Raw genomic sequence first — 21,721 nt, 5'->3', positions numbered from 1 at the left:
GATATTCTCGACTCTAATGACTTAATCCTGCTTTTGTTAAAAGAAAACAGTTCAAAATAGTAGTTAACTGATTTTTGTGGTGTAGTAAAAAAAATTATATTTTCTCAATTATCCTTTATTTTTATATGTTAACTTATTACATTAAAGAATATTTTCCTAATAATAACACTAAATGAGATAAAATTAATTAATTTTTGCTTATATTTCAGTTTAACAACTGTGACTAACTTTTTTTCTTCTTATATTTGAGTTTATAAGGAGTAGCAATTTATAACAAGGCAAAGTGACCTTTTCTTGAGTCAACAAATAAGACAAAGTGACCTTAACCAACAAGAGAAGGTAAGCAAAGCTAAGAAGCTGATATGCAAATTCTTCTTTCACAACAGAATAAATTTTTTGAAGTTCCAGTTCACATCACATCCACTCACACTTAATAATTATAACATATCCATATATAAAATGTAAACAAGGACAAAAATAATAGCACAACATGTATCCTACATCATCTAATTACTACAATAATCAGTAAACAACACTAGAGATACATCAGAGGAAAAAACAACCACATGGATAACTAACAAACACATTTCCCAACTAACACCTACCACTAAAGATTGCAACTTTTGACACTCTCTCTCCTTGGTAAGTTAAATTTTGACAGCATGAGTGTGCCTAAATGAGGTTGATTCTGCAGAACACCAAATAATTCACAGTGAATATGTTGCATCATCAAGCAGTTGATTGGCTTTGGTTAGATTCCTTTTCAGGTAAAGGATCTCTGTCATCAGCAGATGAGTTTCTAGAGTCTTGAACATTGTTGTTGTTGAAAGAAACGATATTCTCTCCATGAAAGGCAACAGGTGTCATAATAGGCTTCACTCCACCAAAACTTAATTTTATTTCCTCATTTGGCATATGATGATTAACATGTGTAGTAGGGTTATGAGTGATTATAGTAGGGTTATGAGTGATTGTAGTAGGGTTATGAGTGATTGTAGTTGATATATTATGCTCCACCCTTTGCTTCTTGTTCTTGTGTTCCAGATGGTGACCAGGAAGAAAACTCCCCACAACAACCTAATGGACAAGATAGTCAGCCAAATGCGTAATAAAATTCATAATAATTTCTATTAAAGACTGTGTTGATGTACAAACTTATGGTCTGTTCAGATTGGCTTATTTGAGTTTATCTACTCGCATAAGTATTTATGAGACTGTTTAGATGAGCTTATAGAAACAACTTATTCCTATAAGCTCTCCATAATAGTTTACGAAAACAATTTATAGCTTATTTTTATAAGCTTATATAAAAATAGTTTATTTTATTTTTTGTTATAGAAATTGCTTACAAATAAACACTTATATATAAGCTCTTATGCTATAAGCACTTAGTTGAACTTTTTATTCAAACAAAGCCTTAATATATTAAAACTTGATTTATGATGATTGGAACAAATTGAACAACCAGCATTTTCAATAATATTATCTGATTTCTTTATACAAAGTTTAGAAAACCCAAGTTTAGCTATTTCACAAGTAATTTTATCAAGCATACTCCTGAGGTTTACCTGCACAGGACCAGAGGCTATAAGCAGACCAGCAAGTCCACCACCCAATACTCGACCATCTGGACCTGCCAAAGAGACACTCATCCCACCAGATCTGCTTCTTGTAATTCCATTATCGGTTGGCATAAAGGACCCAGACAAGGAAAGAATCTCAAATCGTCCCTGTAAAAGCACACGGCGTGAAGTATGAACATACTTAATCCATTCACTAAGGACATGAATTGTCTAATAATAACATCTACCATTACAGAAAATTTTGCAACAGATGCTGAATCATATAATAAATGTTATTATAGTCATGCTTATGGTGAAATTTGAATAATCTGCAGTTCATGCATCCATTTCTAAAGTAGAAAAATGCAGCACATAAATGGTAATATCTAGAATCAATACATAGAATACAAAAAAGACGGGGATGCATATAAACCAAGGGCATTTACGATCCGTACTTTCCAATCTCAGAGAAACAAATGACTGAACTATTTCTTTTTTTATTATGCAGATGACACAAGATTGAACTCACCTCATATGTTAAAGTACCCCCTGAAGAAGACGGTTGACGAAGTGTAACATTTGAAATTGTGCCAGTTGCAGAGAGAATGCATATAGCACGCGATCCTTGTTGGGATGACATGATTTTCATAGTAACATCCTGAGACAGAACATAGAAAATCACAAACACAAATGAACACGTGAACAACCAAAAATGAAATTCAAAAACTACAATCTATGATCAATAATTTACTTCAATAATAATATGACAAGATACACGCCAGTTGGCCACTAGATCCATACAACTGTAAAATAACATATGTGCTATGTCACATCATTATTGCATATTGCAATAAGTTTATTTCTTCATCAGTATAAAAAAGGTAACAAGTTAATGTTTATATTCATAATTCAAACATATTTGAGTTATCTCTACAAATTTTCACTTTAAGCATATGAAAAATGCAAGAAATTCACTGTGTTTGGCATTCATCCAAACATACATAAGTTGATTGGTGTAGACTATAGTATTGTTCTAATTAAACTGCATGATATAGACCTAAAAGAAAATGAAGAGATTACCTCGCCAGAATTCACTGTTAGCACATAAGCCGTGAAATTTGCACCTACAGAGTAACCAATTCCTTCACCTATACCTTTATATAAAGATAGACATAAAATGAAACAATGTATTAATGAAAGTCCAGAGAGGAACTTCCTTTTTAATTTCACAAAAATAGAAACAAAGCAACAAGCAGTTCTTTATATAAAAGCAATCCTTAAAATCAAAAAGAAAAAAAAAAGCTTATGAATCATTCAGTCAGATCCACCTTTTAAAGGATGAGGTAGATTTGATGGAATATGAAATATTCCCAAGAGGCTTCCTTAATAGAAACAAAAAATAAAGTATAAAGTATTTTTAGCATGAAGATTCATTTGTTAAGCCACATTTGATGTCTTACGTCCACCGCAATTAATTTATTTAATTAGACAGCTCACTGAACATTCACACGCATCCCAACATGGATTAAATACATATACTTTTTTTCTTATATTTTGCTACAGAGGGAGTAGAAAATTAGCCACTCAATTATAGCCCTAATTTCAGATTCTTTATTACCCTGGATAAACAATGTCATTAGTTAAAACAATGAATGGTTTTCTCTTATGTGTGTTGCTTATGAAGTTCTAACCCTATGATATGCCATAGTGCACAAGATATCATAACTATAGCTACCCAGAATCCACATAATCAAGTCCATAAATAATTTAGTTTTCCATACTTTATAGCTTTCTAGACCTTCAATTATAACCCTCAAAGACAAATAGAGCTAATCCTGCTAAACAATTCAAGAACCCAAATCTTTTTCAGATATAGAAGTTGCTAAGTTGGCATGTTCACTTGCAAGCTAAACGTAGCACATGAATGTTGTCTACTGAGTTAAAAAACACACAATTCATCAATGTTCACATCGTCCAACTCATGATGTGAAATGTATCCTGCACTTCAGGGACTACTTGGATGTTGAAACATAAAGAAATGGGAAACCAAACAAACATATGAAAGGGGAAGAAAATGCATGATTAAAAAATTATTTTATGTCCCTTCTCTTCGCTTAATTGTTTAAATTTTTAAAAGACAACAAATAGACCAGTATAGCGGCCACTGGCTGATATTGAAAGTATGTAGCAGGGTGTTGTTTGCTGTATTGACTGTTGGTTCTGCTTTAGAGGCCAAAATGGCAGTGGAACCAGCAGCAAAATGCATCAGAAAACAACTTAATATTAGGGATATTTTAGGGTTTTTGACGGAATATATTTCAAATTTAATTTTAATACAATATCAATAGAAAAAGTTTTACACTATTAACACACCACAATCAATCATACGTAAAACTTTAAAAGTAGTTATAATTAAAATCAAATGTTTTAAATGATTTGATAATAATGATTGATTGACAATGTAAAAAATATATACATCGATATTGCATATGAAGTAAATCTGTACATAATAGATTTTAGGGTTTTCTTCTAATATAGGGATATAAACATCAAATTTTAATGTTTAGTTACATTAAACCTTTAGATGCTTAACCTTTTTTGCCTTGTGACTATTTTTTGTTATTTACTCCTATATTTTGATTAAGACCATAAAATATGAGTATTTAATTGATTTTGTATATATATATATGTATATATATATCGTATTACTTATTTAAGAAATTCAGAAAAGCGGTCTTACCGCTTAGCATATTTGGAGTCACCCGTTCTACATTGATATCCCAGATTGATAACTATGCCATAAAATTGGGAGAACATGTGAATGTTCAAAAAAAACAAATAAGGGAGAGTTTTAAATAATCTCATTAAATTTCCCTCATTTTTTAGCTCCTCTCCCTCACAAAGAAAGGTCTATCAATAACCTTTTCTAATTTGCTCCGTCCAAACATACCCTATAATATAGCCGACCAAAAATTTCCTATGCAAGCTTTAAAATACATTTCAATGCATTTGACTGAAATATTGATTCTAAGAGAACACGCTTAATAGTTGACCCAAAAAATAAGAGAACACTCTTAACATCCATAAAAAATAGGTAAGTTAAAATTTAGGAAATGTTTCATATTGAAGTTCCTATTTTGCTACCCAATATACAATTCAGCCAACAAGGCAATTAGTTATAAGTTGTTAAAATTAACTATTAGATTAGATTTAGACCAGTTCTAGTTGACAACTATTAGACTCATTCTAGCTGGTCCCTTAATTTACTCTAACAATTTCCATAGTCAGATAATGTACTCCTTTTCTTCTTCTCATAAAAGAAAATAAGGAGCACAAACTTTAACAAAAAAACAACCTCACTTTCAACCACAAAAAATATCCACATACACCTCACAATTTGTATTCAGATCTGAAAAGGAATCTCAGCTAAAGGGTCCACTCCCCCACCCCCACAAATATAAACTCTTTCACAAAAGCAAAAATCCAATCCTAGAAACTTAACCACACAATAAAAACAAAGATCAGAGAAATTAACTACCTCCATATCAATTAGAACCCAAAGAAAGAAAAAATGAAAAGAAAAAAAAAAACCAAACAAAATCAATTATGCTACTCCTCTAATTCTATTTTAAGAGCAAAATGACAAGAGCTATTTTCATTTCTCAAAAACTGCAAATGTAACAGTAAAAACAAAATCTAACAACATAAGTAACAGTCAAACAACAAATTTTAAAAAACGAAGCACAAATACTACTAACTAAAATTAAAGGCTTCAAAACAATTTCAAAGTTGAAATTCAAAAGATCAAGAGGACTATAAATAACAATACCTGGTCCTATTGGACTTTCAAAATCATACTTAAACAATGATGACTTCTTGATAGATTCAACAGGTCTCCCTCTACCCCTTTTCCAACCAGAGAATTCACCGGTCAACGGAATCGACGATGAAATCGGCATCGGTGAAAGCGCCGTCACAGCCCCCGGAACAGCCTTGCCATCCGGTCCATACTTCCTTGGTCTACCCCTCTTCTTCTTCATCGCCGGCGACGATGCCGGAACCGTTGCCATGGAAAAATCCAAGTTGTTTTCAATCCTTGGTGCCACGTGGAAGCTCACTGGGACCTCACCACCCACCACTGCATTCCCACCACCAAAATTCTCTCTTTCCTCCATTTTTATGCAAATCAAAGAAAACTTAAACACCCCAAAACCTTTTAATTTTTCTTAAACCCTACCCATTGAAGATTCAAACGTTTTCACAACTAAATCAGCCCAAAAATATGAAATTTTTCAAAAGGGGTAAAAATTAACTTCAAAAAACAGATTTAGGTGAAGAAAATTTTAAAATCACGAGTCAACTTCAAAAAACACTATTTTTTGGGTATGAATTTGTAGAAAAATGAAGACCCAGAAATGGAATTGAAAATTTGGAACAGTTTAGCTTCTTCCCCGAGAAAATCGCAGTACTGTAAGCTCAAATCTGCACCATTGTTAAGAACACAGAAAACTTTGAAATTAACACAGAATTTTTCCAAAAATTCTACAATTACAAAGAAAAAAAATACAAACACTAGTTCAGAAAATCTCACAAATGATTTGTGAATTTAGGGTTTTGCTGGAAAAGGTTGAGTAAATAAATAAAGTTGATAAAAAAATTTGGAAAATTAAATAATTATTAAAATAAAGTAATTAAATATTCGGATTTTAATTATGAATTATTATTTTAATTCCAAAATTGAAAGTATAAATTTTGGTTAAGAAAATGGTTCACGTCCGTCTTGGAAATTTAATAAAGTTGATTTAATAAATGACTGTGAATGCAGATACTTAATTTGAATACATTAAAAAAATAGGTTGCATTTTTGAAAAGGAAAGAAATTGCATTATTTTAATATAAATGGCATTTATTTATTATTTATTTAAAGTTTTTCTTTTAAAAAAATATTCAAAGCTGTAAAGCTAGCTAAGAATGGAACCATTACATTTTCCCAACTACTGACAACTTCTTTGTCTTTTCAGTTAAATTAAATTAAAGTTGACCAAGAAACTCAAATAGATTAATTTTTAAGGAAAAAATATTAAAATTAGATATGCCCTCTTGGTTTCGTGAATTTACGGAACATGCCACTTTAATGTAAACGCGTGGTTTTTCTTTTTGTTCGCTTTCTTCTAACTCCACTTTTTGGATATTTTACTTTTATATTATTTTTTTCCTTTTAATTTTTAATAATTTTGTTTAGCTAGACACTTTTAAATGTAATAATATTAATCAGGATGATAAAAACGCATGAAAAAAAAGGATGATGATATCATGGTTCACATAAAATTGTGTTGAAATTTAGCAAACAAGTCCTGTTATATTCATCAAGTTAATTATGATGCACAAAACCTTTGCTTTATTATGTGTCTTTATAATGTCACAATGGACACTTACCAAGCTTTTTTTTTGCTGATAACATGTTTGATTTGGGTGAGAAAAAAAAATAGGTTTGAGCCAATTGGAAAAAATGAATGATAAAAACACCAAGAAAAAATGAGCCCATTGGATTTGGACATTTTACTAAGGATTTAGACGGAAATGGACCCCTACCTTTACGGTGGAATAAGTGGTAAGGTGACTAGTGTGTTTTTGTTTATTTTATACGAGAGATAGATAAATGAAAAATGGTAGATAAAATGAGAGAAATACTTGTATTTTTAAGGTCTCAAATAAAAAGTATTTAAAAATATATATAATTTATTTTTTTTTTCTTGTGAATACGTCTAAATGTTATGACTAAGTTTTGTGTTTATCAAAAATATCTCAGATATATATATATAAAGCGAGATATGTAGTAACGAGAAAAGAGAAAGATAAGAGGGAGATAGAAAGATAAGAGAGTGAGAGGGAGATATACATGATAAAGTAGAGATACACATAAGAGATGAGAAACAACATGATAAAGTAGAGATACACATAAGAGATGAGAAACAGAGAGACAAGATAGAGAGAGAGATGAGAGGATATAGAATAAAAGAGAGAGGGAGGCATAAGAGACTACACGGGAGAGATATAAGAGAGAGAGGAGACACAAGACAACAGAGAGATAGGGGAGACAGATATAAAACAATAGAAAGAGGGTACGGAGACAGACATAAGACAATAGATAAATATAATATTTTTTAATAGAAAATAAAAAGAGTATTTTTAATAGAAAATAAATTGTAATTTAGATTAATTAAAAATTGATCCAATCTAAGACGTATTTAGTTAAATCGGATCAAATTTTAAAAAATAAATCAGTGAAACTGAATCACAATATTTGATATCACCTTAGTAAAATACACCCTACACATTCATTAAAAATCGCTATCTCTAGCTTCCACACTATAAATATATCTTAGGTTAAAGAAATTATTTGTTATCATAAATTCCAATACATGTTGAGTGTATATTTGGTATTAAGAAGAGTAACTCTAATTTCATAAAATTAGTGGTTATAGCTTTTGTTATATTACTAGTATACACACTTATAATTAATGACAAGTAAGAGTAATTTTAACCAAACATAAATTACTTGAGTAATTTTAACCTTGAAATCAATAAGTAATTTGGATTATAATGTCGGAAAAGTGGCAGCACAAAAAGAAAAAGCTAGAGAATGATGAGTTGATTTAAAAGTTACTTGAGGATAACTACAATCATAAAAGGCTTATACTTGATGAAAAATTTCAAATTCAAAATACTAACAATAATTATCCATATGGATGGATCCAATACATAAAAAGTGGACCATTTCCAGATGAAGTAATCGGAAAGAAATTAAAAACAAATCGCATTAGACCGCAAAATCTCATTAATAAGATTGTTCCACATCCTAATCTAAGTTCAATTCTGGTAATGTACACAATCAGGAAGCCAATTACAATTGACTTATGATTATCCATCACAGGTAAAAACATAATCTCTTAGCCAATTATAGTTGACTTATGATTATCCATCACAGGTACACTTCATAATCATGCTAACATATAAGCGAGTCTTCTTTCCTCAAAGGAATATTCAATCTCTTGGCCCAAGTCGCGGCCAAAAGGAGCTGGAGAGGGAACAGGAGTCATGCTCACATTCATCAAAACTGATGAAGGAACTGGAGTCAAGACCATATTCATTGGAACTGATATGGTTGAAGGTGTTGCAGGGACAGGAATAGGCATTGCCTTGGGAGTTCTATTCTCTTCATCAACCACAGTTGTTGCCTTGCAGGGAGAAGTGAATGGCACATTGGTAAGTGGCATTGTTTTCTGCAACTTCTCGCTCTGTATACCAAGTTCATTTGCGCCATTTGCCACATTTGCTTTTGATGATACATTAGATGAGATGGGAGAAAAGGGTTGTCTTGTCATAGGAGATTCTATGCCGTGAGCACTAGCAGCACCAAATGATTGTTTTTTTGTAGGAATACCAGCAATATCCAATCCTCTTCGAGCTGCACATAGGGAAAAAAAGAAGAAAAAACGCTCATTAGAGTTCTAAATCCATATGGTGCATGAGAATATGAGAATGTGTGTGTATGAGTTATACCTGATGATAAACAGGAAACACCATCATCCAGGTAACTTAGTTGATCAATTTGATGCACTCTGTCGGTCTTTCTCATGGCACGCGAAGTAGTAGCTTTTGAATCATGTTTTGGAGTCTGAAGCATTGCTCCACCAAGAGAGACTCTTCTACTAGCTGCACCTCCGGTTGACATCCTAGATCCCTTCTTTACACTTTGGGGTTTTGAAGGGCTTGGTTTTGACCCATATAGTGCCTCCTGTTCTGCTATCATCTGTCCTTGCAACTTCTTCAGATCCTATAAAACAGAAAAATAACAGTGTAACACGTTTGAAGAAATTGCACAAAACATCAATTTGTTGAAGGATATACAGATCAATAAAATGTTGGTTGGATTTTTTTTTTTTTAAAAAAAGTGTAAGAGACAATACTTGGGTTTGGTAAGCAGAATTCATTTGGAATGCCTATTAAATTGAAATAAGAAGACCATACCCGCTGCCTACGGCGTTCTTGCTCTTTCTCTTGTCGTAATATAGTATACTCTTCAAGCATTGAGAATAAACGAATCTAAAATACCAAAAAACAGGCGAATCATTTTGAAGCAGATTTACTTGAGCAACCAACTAAAAGACAGTAATAATTAATAAGAAAAAAAAGTCCAAACATTCACTACGAGACTTAGAAGGCCTCGTAGAGAGAGAACTTACACCATCATATGTGAACCCAACACCATTTTCCTTTTCCCATGCTACAGTTTTCGAAGTCAGGGCATCTACCATTGCTATATACAAAAAGGGAAACATATTACAACCACAACCAAATATTGATACAGAAAAACGAAAGTTTTGCGCAAGAAGCACAAGCAGATAGCTTGGCAAAGAAATAGAAATGAAGTTATAGTGAACAAAAATTATATCATTCATAGAAATAACCAAACTGTTGTTCACTATTCCATATACTTGGAACTCACAAGCAAAGTCAGAATATTAATATAAGAATTATAACTTCACATACAAATTGGCACCTTTGCGGAAGCACCATATAAAATTAAGTCAGACACACATTGCACTATAATGTAAACACACGATACATTGTGCATGCAGATTCGTGATTAAGTTTGATGTATGTATATTGGGCCATGACATATGCATGCGTAACAATTAAGATCTATGAATACCTGGAATTTTGTTAACCAGGCCACGAGCTTTCTCAGCGCGCTTGAGTGTAAGATGAGCGCCTCTCCCAGCATTGTATCGATTTTCATCCTGGAAAATGAATAAAATGAACTGGGAGCTGATTTTACAAGTATGATTGAAAAAATGGACGCCCAAATGCCAAAAGGAGAATACAAACAACTAACCCTGTTGTATTCCTCAAGCCAAGACTCTTCATCACATGCAGCCAACCATTTCTCAACCTTTTCAAGTATTTCTTTTCGGCTCAAAGCTTCCTCTTTAACGTGTGCAACCTGACGCTCAATCTGTTCTAGCACACAAGCAGGGTCCACAGTTCCTGCATCAAGGAACAGGCAGACTTTGAAGTGTGCAAAAGAAACAATTGCAATCATGTCCTGATATACCTAACAAACAAAATAGATAGAAAGTTACCAGATTCTATAGCTTCAACTGCATATTCGACTGCACCATCTATTTCTGGGACCAAATGAGTCTTACGACAAATCTCCTCCAGCTCTGTTCTCTTCTTTAGTACAAGCTCCTTCATTTTGCTGGATTTTAACTCTTCTAACCTAGATACTTCCACCTCCACCTGCATGGCATTAGTATTTCACCATGAACTATGAACCGCATTAGAAAAAAAATATAGTACACCTCAAGTAACTTGTAACTCACACAATTCATGAAGTCCACAGACAAGGTGTTTGGTTCAGTTATTTCATGTTCTGAGGCCGCTATATTACAAGTAACATTTTGAAACATCTGTTGCTCTTCAATAGGAGTGTCCATCAAGTTCCAGAGCTCCAACATTGTTGTAGCAAGATCTTGGAGCTGCCAAACATAAATAAATTATTTACATCTATCAACCAGAGGAAAGGACACAAAATTCAAAATATGAAGTGGTAAAATATATTTTTTTTAAATTGTTTACCTTCTGCATTCTTTGTAATTTAACTTCCCGCAGGTCTTGTATAGCAACAGCCAGTTGCTGGATGGTATTATTACTTACACTCTTAGGTCCTTCTAAGTCTCCTAAACTGGGATGAATTCCAAGCACTATCTGCTTAAAGTCCAAACCAAGCACTAAACAAAGAGAGTTTAAAGTATACAGGTGCTCCTGGATTTTCTTTAGGCGATCACTCTGCATGAAAAGAACAAACGGCCATAATTAGTAAGTAGTAATAGTGACAAAGAGCACAAAAATAAATGTTGTTAAGTTGATGAAACAGCAACAAAAATATGGGTAGAAGTAAATTATTGACCTTCTCATTTTGCAGTGCATTCAGTTGTCTGTGCAATTCTTCAAGTTTTCTCATGGATAAATCAGTTTCATCTACAACGGCAGGAATATACTCTTTGGGACCATAAATCTCAATTGAGATGCTTTGAATCTGCTCTTGAACTTCTATAAATTGATTTCTACGCTCGAACTTCTTGTTTTTCATCTCTTCCAACTGTGGAAGAATTCTTGCATGCTCTTCCTTTAGGCTTCCAGCATTTTGATCACACTAGAAAAATGAGAACAAGACAGAGTACCAATCTTATTAATAGTCTAACTGGATAACAAGTTCTCTTGGCACAAAAAGACTGAAGAAATAGCAAATTATGCTATTGATGATGGTGTCTATATCAACCGTTATCTTGATGTGGATATGGAGCTTATAACTACTATGAGTGTGCTGTCTATGGATATAATGCCGGAAATAGACCAATTTTATATCAACTTTCAATTTGAACTAGCAAGGGCAATGTCTCCTTGTACAATACAGATTCCAAACACTCATGATGTGGATGTGAATGAGTCATATGAAAAATCCGTCAATCTATTAGCGAGTTATCTCTCCAGGGATTGTCAAAGATGTTCCCCATCTAGAATAAGTTGGCAATCCACTGAGGATGCTATTTATAAATGCTGATCTCACCACTTCAAATTAAGCTCTTCTACCACGGTATTCAGGTAGCAAACACACACAGACTAAAACAATAAATGAACATATTGTTGCTGTTATTGAAATATCTAACCTGTCTAATGTGCACTGGCAGCTCTCCCATTGCGGAACAGATAGCTGCAAGTTCGGCTTCACAATCAGCAATTGCCTGTCTTAGTTGAGCTCTAGACCGATTTGCCTGATCTACCTTCCTTCTGTACACTGCAAGACACTCTTGTTCAAGCTCAAGCAGCATTCTATCTCTGTCAGGCTCAGCCTCCCCAACTTCGTCCCAAATTATCTAATAAATAAGTTGAGGCAATCAACGATAAATTCACTGACATTTCATAATCTCTTACAATCCACCTTCTGTGGGTGGATGGAGAATTGCAGAAAAGATAATTGCAGCAAAACTTAATGGATACCTGAAGTTCATAGAGAAGTGACCCACATGTCGTTTCTGCTTGAGAAAGGGGATCATTTTGAGGACTAGACATTTCGTCGTACCGTTATCTGCTGGACACATTATCTTCAAAATTCAGAATGATAAAACAAGCTAAACCTATATGACAGAAACTGTCGTTCTATTACAATCGGAAAATTTACTTATCATAGACATAGAAACTAACAATTGTTCAAAAGTAGCAACTTTTTTACTTTTGATCGGGTTCCAAAAGTAAAATCCGTAGCTAATGAAAAAATGAAGGCCAACATTTCTGTAATTTTAGGGCTCAAATAGTGAAACGGTGGTATAATGATAAAGTTCGTTAAAGAAAAACAGTAAATATCGAAATACAAAGTCACTATTGTTCGGTTCCTTCACTGAACAAACACTGGTGAAACCTAAAAGGCAAAAAACTACACCTTTATCACAATGATGGGGGCATGAGATCTGGGGAAAAAAAGATTATTTAGAGAAATACTACATTAATTATCTAAATTGCCATTTTCTCAGATGTTTAAATGAAGAAGAAAAAAAAAACATTGTTTAGGAAAATAAATAAATTGAACCCTGAATTAAATCGGAACTGAAAAACGGCATATAGATCTTAGCTGGTAGAAGCTACATGAATGAGAAGAGGAAATTGGAAAGTCGGTAGAAAAAGAATAGAAATTAAATTGAAGGTGTTAGAAAGAGATTTGAAATTTCCAAGTTAGGGATTTGTCGGAGCAAGATTGAAAAAAGTGAAGTACTAACCTGAAAAACAGAGAGAGAGAGAGAGAGAGAAAGAGAGATCGGAGAATTGGTTTGTGTTGTTAAGGTTAGGAAGAAAAAGAACGAGTTGATTTTGGCAAGAAGATGAGAGTGTCGTTTTGAAGTTTGAATTGATGAGAGAGTGTAGCCGTTTCAACCAAAAAGGTGACCGTTGGGGTTCAAGAGCGCTCTACGTGCATTTGATTTCGATTTTGATTTCGATTTAATATTATTAATTCATTATTTCAACTCTGTGAATTTTTGAAAATATAAATAATAAAAATTAATGTACGGGCGGACCTATGGTGGGCTTTGGATTTGTAAAAGATAGGAGTGAGATGAGATAGACACATTGGAATGCATTGTTCAAATTTCAAATTTTAACAAGTCGTTTGGCTGAGGTGGCAGCGGAAGAGTTTAAATTAAAACAAAAAACAAACATGACATAGATGTGTCGTCTTTTATGACCAACTCCCACATTATACTTTTATTTTAATTACAAATTTAATCATTTCTTTTTATTAATATACGAAATTAATATTTTTATTTTTAAATTTGATAATTTTGATATTTATTATTATTTTTTATTTAAAAAATAAATATATAATATATTTTAAATAACGTAATATGTGATATGACGTCGTAGAATGATTAACATAAATAAACTCTTCTAAAAAATTAACTTTTAACTTCGAAAGATTTTTCTTTTTATAATTTAATCAATGAGATATGAATAATTAATGTATTTAGATTATTTTATATCATACAATTATATGCTACATTATTTAAAATATGTTAATTTATAATTTTTTAATTTAAAAAATTTTATGAATCGATTAAATTGTCGATTTTTAAAATAAAAAAATAAAAATTGATGAACCGTCGTTACATAAACAACTTATGTTTTATCATGACAAACTCCAATGATAAAAAAACTAAAAAAATTAAGTTTTTAGACTTAATAATTGTAGTAAATCCTCCCGTTAGAGATGCTCTAAGTTATGAGTTTCAACTTCATTTTTTTAAGTTTATTTTTATGATTTAGTCATTTAAATTATATTTTATTTACAATAGTGTTTAAGTTATAATTCATTTTCCAATGTAAACCTTAAGTTATGATTTACAACACTGACGTGCATATAATAATATTCAAATGATAAATTATAAAAATAAAAAAACAATTTATTGTAATTAACTTTTATTAAAAAATAAAATTTATTAAGAATTTTCTAACTCAAAAAATAAAACTCACTGTGATTTTTTAAATTTGACTCATTTCTCATTTAATTTTTTTACATGTAGTGATATTTTGTTTGAATGTTAACTTTTTAAGTTATGATTTGTTTAAATATATAAGAGTCAGCTCTCCATAGTCTTCTTTTATATTATTTCCCTTCATATCATCTATCTTGTAATTTCCCACAACGACAAAAACTTGATCTCTAAAAACACATTCAAACACAATATCAATATCCTTATAAAACGCACAAAAAAAACTCATTTGAAACTCATAAATAAAATTCATTTTGAAACTCATTAGAACGAAAACCAAATCAGCAACTAATTTGTGCAAAAGGACAAGAAGTTACATCAATATGGTAATATTTGTGTTTTTAGTTATTTGAAAACTATTTTTAAATTGTATTTTTGTAATTTAAAATTCTTATTCTTTTAGTCACCGTTCTCGTTTTACCATCTAAATTATGTGATGCGGTACGCTGAAATAACATGCCACATAACACATAATTATCAGGTTATCATTCCTAGAGAAGAAAAAAAACTATAATTTTAATTTTTAATTTCAACTACTATATAGACAAGTGTTCACCATTGTAGAATAATAGAATTTCTGGGTATTTTATCTCTTTTTATATATAATAAATTATTTTTAAATTACTTTGTTTATCTTTATTATCAATATTACACAAAACATCCTCTCATTTTATTTTATCCTGCAGTGTTAACATATCTATGCTTTTACTAAAATCACTTGACAATCAAAATCAATCCGATAGTTTCCGTTATAAAATCATATATACCAGCATTAAATTTCAATTTTATCAATATATTCCTTAGTGACAAAGAAACACTTCCAATGATAAATTACTTGGTGACAAGTGACAAAGAACCACTACAACCAGCAAAGTAACAACTAAAAAACAAGAAACATAAGTTCACAATGTAAGAAGATGATGTTTAAAACCCGAACTTGTTCATGAACGCATTAGATAAGCTAGCAGATTACCATCCCAATCTTTAAAAATAAATTAATCAATTTCTCTATAATATATTATTATTCTGTGAAAAAAAGATACAACCGGGCCCTATTTTTTTTATCTCTCTCTATATAAAGTCAAATTTCTACAAAAGTCAACCTCACGAGTCACGAGGGCCAAAGCACAACATGCAGCTTAATTGTCAAATAAACAAATTAAATAAAGAGGATATTACTATTACACCCCCCACCTCCTCTAAAGTATGCTTTGCTTAAATGACATATTCATCACCTCTATATTGTAGAAAGACATTCAACTTCCCTTAATTACGCACACCTTCTATCTAATATGTAAAATAAAATAAATGGTGTGTCATTGAAAAGATGTTTGTGCTATTCAAGCATATCTGAGGTGGGTGTAATTTCTCCTGAAATGAACAATCTCATGATGCATTTCCACCTTCATATTCACTCTTGATGATTTCCAACACAAGTTCATTCCAGGTATCAACAGGACCCGGCATGCACCAGTGCAAGCAATCCTGTGGTGGCGGCCTTCCATCTGGGCCACGTTTCGTAATCTTATTTGGGTCAGGACTCCTGTAAGGCCCAGGATGACCATCGTGACGGTATTGAAAGGCTTCAGTAATGTCCATTAACTTCAACTTTGATTTATTCGTAGCCCTTTCCACAGCACGGTTAAAACCTGTAACCTGTTGCCCGTGCATTGTGTTTGTGTGCCCGTTTTCTACGAGTTTGCCAAGTGCAACAGGCTTAACCTTCCCCGTGCATGACCCACCAGTGTTCCAGGCTCCGCCCTCATAATGATCAGGTGAATAGGATCTCACAATTGTAAGACCTTTGTAAGTTGGATGTGTAGCAAGTGCAGTAAGAATTGTTTCAACCGATATTCCATATGCTTGAATATTGTTGACCTTCATATGCTTAGACTTGTCTGGCCACCATAACTGTCCTCCCACTATCTCATTGTTCATGATATACACAGACTGCTTAGCGAACCAATGACCGGAAGAAAGGACAACCACGTCGAAATTTGGGATGTGTTCCATTAACTTCTCATCAGGGGCATCAAGATGGAGCTTATCCACGCCCGTGGGAGCATAATCAAATGGCTCGGATGTTACTTTGACAAGCCATGAGGACCATATCCGGACTATCATTACAGATGTGGACCTAAAATAATATCGTTGCATATTACGATTTCCACGATTCTTCGGTACCTCTACCTGAAAATACCATATTTTTAGTTAAGCCTCTAGCAATGACAAAATGGATGCTCAATCACATGCACCATGCACACACAAACATGCATATGGAAAACCCTTATGCATGTCGTGGATAACCTAATTGACGATCTCATACATCTTAGCTAGTATAATTCAAAGTTCAAATATTTAAATTCAAGCCCTATTTCTAGGGAGTTCATAATCAGCAACAATGACTACAGAAAAACAGTTAATATTTCTATAATCTTGAAATAGTTTTAATTTCCATGCAAAACATATCAATAAGGGAATCAAAAAAATTAACCTGCCACAGAATACACAGCATTGATTCCATCTGGTTTCGAGCTACTGAATCTCCAATGAAAGCCAAGGTCTTCCCTCTCATCAGCTCCAAAAATTTCTTTGGATCAAACCGTGGGATGTCACACTGAAATGGCTTCCATCGCCAATTCTCATAATCCTTGTCAGGCCTTCCATTACCCTGGCAATTCTGCATCTGTGTCAATACAGGACATGAATTGTTTGTGTATAGTGGTCCCAATGGATCATGCACCCAATTCCCATGGTACAGATCACAGCCTACACAACAGAATGGAAAATACCAATTAAAAAACTCGTAAGACATACAGAGTAATTTCAAGCAATATAATTAAAAAAAGGCCACTTCTTTACAGTAAGAATTTTTTAGTAACAAGATACAGCTACTAATAATTTTAATATGTTTGGAGAATTTTCCAAACATATGTAGCAACACATGTTTGTGAGCATGTCAGTGTGCGCGCGTCTGTGTCATATTTGCCAACTAAATTCAATTGTGGAGGGCTTAAATTGTAGTATGTTTCAGAAAGATAAATTTTAATTAAACATCAAATATGTAATTAGTAGACCATATAGCTAAAACTACTAAATTCAACTTGTTTAAAATTTGAATAATTGGTTTCACATTTCAATTTATTCATTTTGTATTTACTATGATGAAGATATTTCCAGTACAATTCTTTAAAAACCATTCAGAAGTATGAAAACAAAATTAAAATTCATAGATTTAGTTGCTAGTAACAGCTCAATTATGTTCTTAGCAATTTTTTTTTTTTGTTAACATTTGTGTACTTTATGATATAGAGTATAATTTATCATAGCCAGTGGTCAGTGCTCACATTAATGAAATAAACTCTAATAATGTGAAATAGATATTGCAGAAAAGGGAGAGTGAAATAAATAAATAAAAAAGATATAAAAAACGAGAAACAGTGAACAAGTGAACAACTAAACATTAACATGTCATTACTCCTGCCATGGTGATTACAGGATCGGCAGACTCAAAAGTACAATCTATCCCAGAAGACAGGAACAGAAGTAATGTTTTGATAAAAAAACTCTTCGAACATTTATAAACTTAACAAACATACACACTACCAAACAAACAACACTAAAATTCCAGTTGATCTTACTTTCATTTTTCATGAAATATTTTAGCAAGTCCTATTTTTGTGGAGAAGTTGGTGCTAATTAAACATGTGTAACAATAGATTACTTGCCCAACCCAGAAAGCTATGCAAGAATTAGTGGTCAAGAGGTATTCAAGGTCAAAGGGAAATCGAACATAAACAGTCATAGGTTGAATTTTTTTCATCTCTTGACTTGTACGGACCAAAGGCAATTTTGGAATAGGAGAATTGTAGTTTTCTTCACAAAGTGAAACATCAAGTGCCATTTTCATGGAAACTCCTTTGAAGCAACCATGAACAGCACACCAAAAGGAAAGCTACAAATGTGACCCTTTTCACATAACAAGTGAAAACTTTAGATACAAAACTTCACCACTACCAGTGTTTGGCCTTCTTTGTTTTCATCAAAATCAATATATAACAGGCCATTCAAAATGGAGAAAAGTAGTGAATGACGTGAAAATCCACCCAAAATAGAACAATGACAATGTAACCATAAAAAGTAAAAATTGGGGATGAAACTGAATGACAAATCTCTGTGGGCTTGCATGAGTTATGTTGAATCTAATGTTTTGCATCTGATGCACTTGACCACAAGCCCTCATGATCACCTTGTGTTGAAAAAATCAATGTTCTAGTGGTGATATCATATACTACAGTAATATCATTGACAGTTGGGTCCATAATACAATGATACAGACTATCTTCAGTGATTTGAGAATTGAGGCATAGCGACATTTATTCCAACTCACAGCACAACAGATTTATGCTTCGTATAACATACAAAAGAAATTCTAACAATTTTCACAAGCCACTTAATTAATCCAATTGAGAATTTAAATGAAGAACAAAGTAAAAGAGGGATTACTCGACAATTGTACTAACATCAAGCTAAAGTGCTGGATGCAATGAATCTCATTCCAGGCCTTCATTCCTGTTCTCAGAAATATATGGACAACAGCATCACTTTTGCTATATTATTGTCCACTGTAAAATATTATCTCTCTCTCTAAACTCGAATCTTTCAAATGTGTGAATCTACCTATGTATGCACGTGTTAAAAGACTAAATCTATCTCTCCCTCGATTTTTTTCCTTCGAAAATATTACGCAGACAAATAGCTAAATGTGTGTTTTAACTAGATCACTGGTAAGTTAGACAAAATAGTAATGTTAAGACTTAAGATAGAAGATTGGAATGGAGGGACAGCAATGTCAATTTGATAGTTGCACTTACAAGTGAAAAGAGAGATCCTTTGTGAAGGGAAAACTTTTGGGTTCAATTGTATTCTTCAATTCCAGTTCAGTTTTCAATAATACACTTCTATTCTCTACATTTTTTCTATCTTCCATTCATTTCAGTTTCTCTATGCTCCTAACAAGTAATGAGTTAAAATTAATAAAACGAGACTATTTTATGTCACATAATGTGCTTCCAAAAGAGAGTGCAGTATAGAAAAACAAACAATTTTATGTTATTCTTGATTATATATAACAAGAATGGTAAACACTAAATACCATGATGCATTTAAAACAAGCTAGTGTAGGTGAAAAGATTGCAACTGTAACCTGAATTAACCGAATCGGCAAAGGATGCGTTGTCTGGCTTCTCTACTGATGCTGGAACAACTGTTGATGCGGAATTATCAGAAATCATGGACTTTTCATTCGATGTTGTAATTACAGCACTGGACTGATCGATCGAAACCGCAAAAGAGGGTTCGGTTCTAACACTACCTGTCAAATTGGAAGAATCGGCACCTAACTCTACAGGATTAGTTGCACTTGAAGTTGAATCAACTTGTGAAATTGTTTGATCAGGCAAGCTAGTATTGGCCGCACCTACGCTATTTCCAAACGAAGTCACGAGTTCAGGCGACCTAGAAACTTCTGCATCAGAAGCTTCACTCACACCATCACTCATTGGCAATTTCGCAGAAGAAGGCTTACTGGTGTCTATTTGTGGGGTTGAACTAGTGTCAGTTTGTTCTGCCGTGCTATCACTAATCCCAGTGGAAGATTGTGAATCAAAAGAAGATTTATCATCAGCAAGATCTAAAGTTTTACTCAAGTGAGGATCAATAGAAGCATCAGACATATCTAACTTCTCTGAACTATCTATACCATAAAAATATCCATGAACTGTGGAACCAACTGGGGATGACACAAGAACACAAGAAGCATAAATTAAGAAAATTGCAAGTGCTCCTAGTAAAACAACAATCCAAGAAAGAGACCTTGGATGGTAAGACATTTTGGGAGAACCTTTTGGTGTACCCCAAGTCATGTCATTCAATTAACCTCTACATTCAACACTGAACCATCAAAGCTTTCAAATAACATAGAAATCATCTAAATGTCAATTATAAAACACAGCTTTCAGTGATGAAAACCACGTAGGAGATTCAAGTAACTGGTGCCTGAGATGAGATCAACCCTGTTACATTAAATAATATAAAAGTAATAATCAATACAATGTAACAAATTATTATGAGTTAAAATTTCAAAAATTAAAGTTAAATAAAAATAACACTTTTTTTGGTGACCGAATAACTTGAAGATTCGTAAACTACGAAATTCAGATACCCATCAGGAAAAATTGAAAAACCCAGAAAATGAAATTAATTGAAAAAGCGATTTGGATCACGGAATGAATGAAAAGAAGAAACCTTTGTGAGCGTACTGAAGAGGGAACGAATCAAAATTTGTGAAGTAGGCAATAGTATGTTCCAATGCGACGCGGAATTTGGATGGAATGAAAATGAATTGTGCTTCTGTTTGTTTCTGATGCTTGTCGGTTCTGCAAGGAATGAAGCGTGGCGTGATGAGAGAGAGAGAGATAGAGAGAGAGAAGAAAGAGAGATTGTGTTTATGTGTGAAGAAGAAGCTCACCACAAATTCACGAACATCTTTTATTTTCTTGAGAAAAATAAAAACATTTGTTTTGTGGAAAAATATGCTTCTTGTTTTTTTTTTTTTTAACGGTAAATATGCTTCTTTCTAAAGAAGGTGACTTCTTCTAGAGTTCTACTACACCCTTATCCTAGACAAATATTTAAAAAGAATATAATTTTACGGTATTAAAGAAGAAGAAAAGAGTTTACGTACTATCAAATCTTCATTAATATCAGCATTTATATATTATATATTAAAACTTTTGTGTATTTATTTATTAGTTTTAGTTTTAAATAATTATATAAATTATTTTTTAATTTTTTAATTATATCATATTAAAAAAATTTAAAATATAAAATTTTGTTGGTGTTAAATCTATAACTTAATCACACTGATTTGTTAAAATCATGTCATTCAATGATTGATCAATTAATTTTTTAATTTGCAAGTGTAGAGTATAAACTCTTTTAAAAGTCTCTTAAAAGATTATCTCATATACTAATTAATAACTTTTTTTC

The 21,721-nt window shown here is 32.5% G+C and overlaps 3 protein-coding genes across 5 annotated transcripts; all 3 read right to left on the bottom strand.

The window, feature by feature from the left end:
• Nucleotides 1-340: 340 nt before the first annotated feature.
• LOC101493820 (AT-hook motif nuclear-localized protein 7-like) lies at nucleotides 341-6,170 on the bottom strand. Its single transcript, XM_004495369.4, has 5 exons — nucleotides 5,392-6,170; nucleotides 2,643-2,716; nucleotides 2,092-2,220; nucleotides 1,569-1,730; nucleotides 341-1,077 (listed from the first exon to the last, which is right to left on the bottom strand). Exons 1-5 carry the CDS (start codon nucleotides 5,735-5,737, stop codon nucleotides 730-732), a joined length of 1,059 nt encoding a protein of 352 aa, XP_004495426.1. The 5' UTR covers nucleotides 5,738-6,170; the 3' UTR covers nucleotides 341-729.
• A 2,066-nt stretch (nucleotides 6,171-8,236) lies between these two features.
• Nucleotides 8,237-13,609, bottom strand: LOC101493506 (65-kDa microtubule-associated protein 3-like). 3 transcript variants are annotated; one of them, XM_004495368.3, is made up of 13 exons: nucleotides 13,403-13,609; nucleotides 12,630-12,720; nucleotides 12,299-12,505; nucleotides 11,539-11,784; nucleotides 11,208-11,417; nucleotides 10,952-11,107; nucleotides 10,709-10,868; nucleotides 10,462-10,613; nucleotides 10,279-10,366; nucleotides 9,809-9,882; nucleotides 9,594-9,668; nucleotides 9,126-9,399; nucleotides 8,237-9,030 (listed from the first exon to the last, which is right to left on the bottom strand). In XM_004495368.3, the coding sequence occupies exons 2-13, from the start codon at nucleotides 12,699-12,701 to the stop codon at nucleotides 8,564-8,566; spliced, it is 2,181 nt and encodes a 726-aa protein (XP_004495425.1). In that variant the 5' UTR covers nucleotides 12,702-12,720; nucleotides 13,403-13,609; the 3' UTR covers nucleotides 8,237-8,563. The 3 variants fall into 3 exon arrangements, with proteins under 3 accessions (XP_004495425.1, XP_012569851.1, XP_027188966.1); XM_012714397.2 differs by having other exon boundaries at nucleotides 12,630-12,717; XM_027333165.1 differs by lacking the exon at nucleotides 13,403-13,609 and having other exon boundaries at nucleotides 12,630-12,736.
• Nucleotides 13,610-15,662: 2,053 nt separating this feature from the next.
• On the bottom strand, nucleotides 15,663-21,258 carry LOC101492967 (protein YLS7-like). The gene is made up of 4 exons (XM_004495366.4): nucleotides 20,978-21,258; nucleotides 19,878-20,745; nucleotides 17,166-17,440; nucleotides 15,663-16,861 (listed from the first exon to the last, which is right to left on the bottom strand). Exons 2-4 carry the CDS (start codon nucleotides 20,593-20,595, stop codon nucleotides 16,058-16,060), a joined length of 1,797 nt encoding a protein of 598 aa, XP_004495423.1. The 5' UTR covers nucleotides 20,596-20,745; nucleotides 20,978-21,258; the 3' UTR covers nucleotides 15,663-16,057.
• Between the last annotated feature and the right edge of the window lie 463 nt (nucleotides 21,259-21,721).

Source organism: Cicer arietinum, chromosome 4 (assembly GCF_000331145.2).
Source record: "Cicer arietinum cultivar CDC Frontier isolate Library 1 chromosome 4, Cicar.CDCFrontier_v2.0, whole genome shotgun sequence".
Taxonomy (NCBI): Eukaryota; Viridiplantae; Streptophyta; class Magnoliopsida; order Fabales; family Fabaceae; genus Cicer; species Cicer arietinum.
Note: the sequence above shows the minus strand (reverse complement) of the source record. Positions and strands in the feature narration are given on the sequence as shown.

Coding starts and splice junctions, on each gene's coding strand:
- LOC101493506 (XM_004495368.3), bottom strand. CDS start 12,701: ATGTCTAGTCCTCAAAATGATCCCCTTTCTCAAGCAGAAACGACATGT. Junction 12,506..12,629: donor CACTTCTCTATGAACTTCAG/GTATCCATTAAG, acceptor CTTATTTATTAG/ATAATTTGGGACGAAGTTGG. Junction 9,669..9,808: donor TTGGGTTCACATATGATGGT/GTAAGTTCTCTC, acceptor TTGGTATTTTAG/ATTCGTTTATTCTCAATGCT.
- LOC101492967 (XM_004495366.4), bottom strand. CDS start 20,595: ATGACTTGGGGTACACCAAAAGGTTCTCCCAAAATGTCTTACCATCCA. Junction 17,441..19,877: donor TGCCGATTCGGTTAATTCAG/GTTACAGTTGCA, acceptor TCTGTTGTGTAG/GCTGTGATCTGTACCATGGG. Junction 16,862..17,165: donor TGCTGTGTATTCTGTGGCAG/GTTAATTTTTTT, acceptor TGGTATTTTCAG/GTAGAGGTACCGAAGAATCG.
- LOC101493820 (XM_004495369.4), bottom strand. CDS start 5,737: ATGGAGGAAAGAGAGAATTTTGGTGGTGGGAATGCAGTGGTGGGTGGT. Junction 1,731..2,091: donor GGGGTACTTTAACATATGAG/GTGAGTTCAATC, acceptor GTGCTTTTACAG/GGACGATTTGAGATTCTTTC. Junction 1,078..1,568: donor TAGCCTCTGGTCCTGTGCAG/GTAAACCTCAGG, acceptor CTTGTCCATTAG/GTTGTTGTGGGGAGTTTTCT.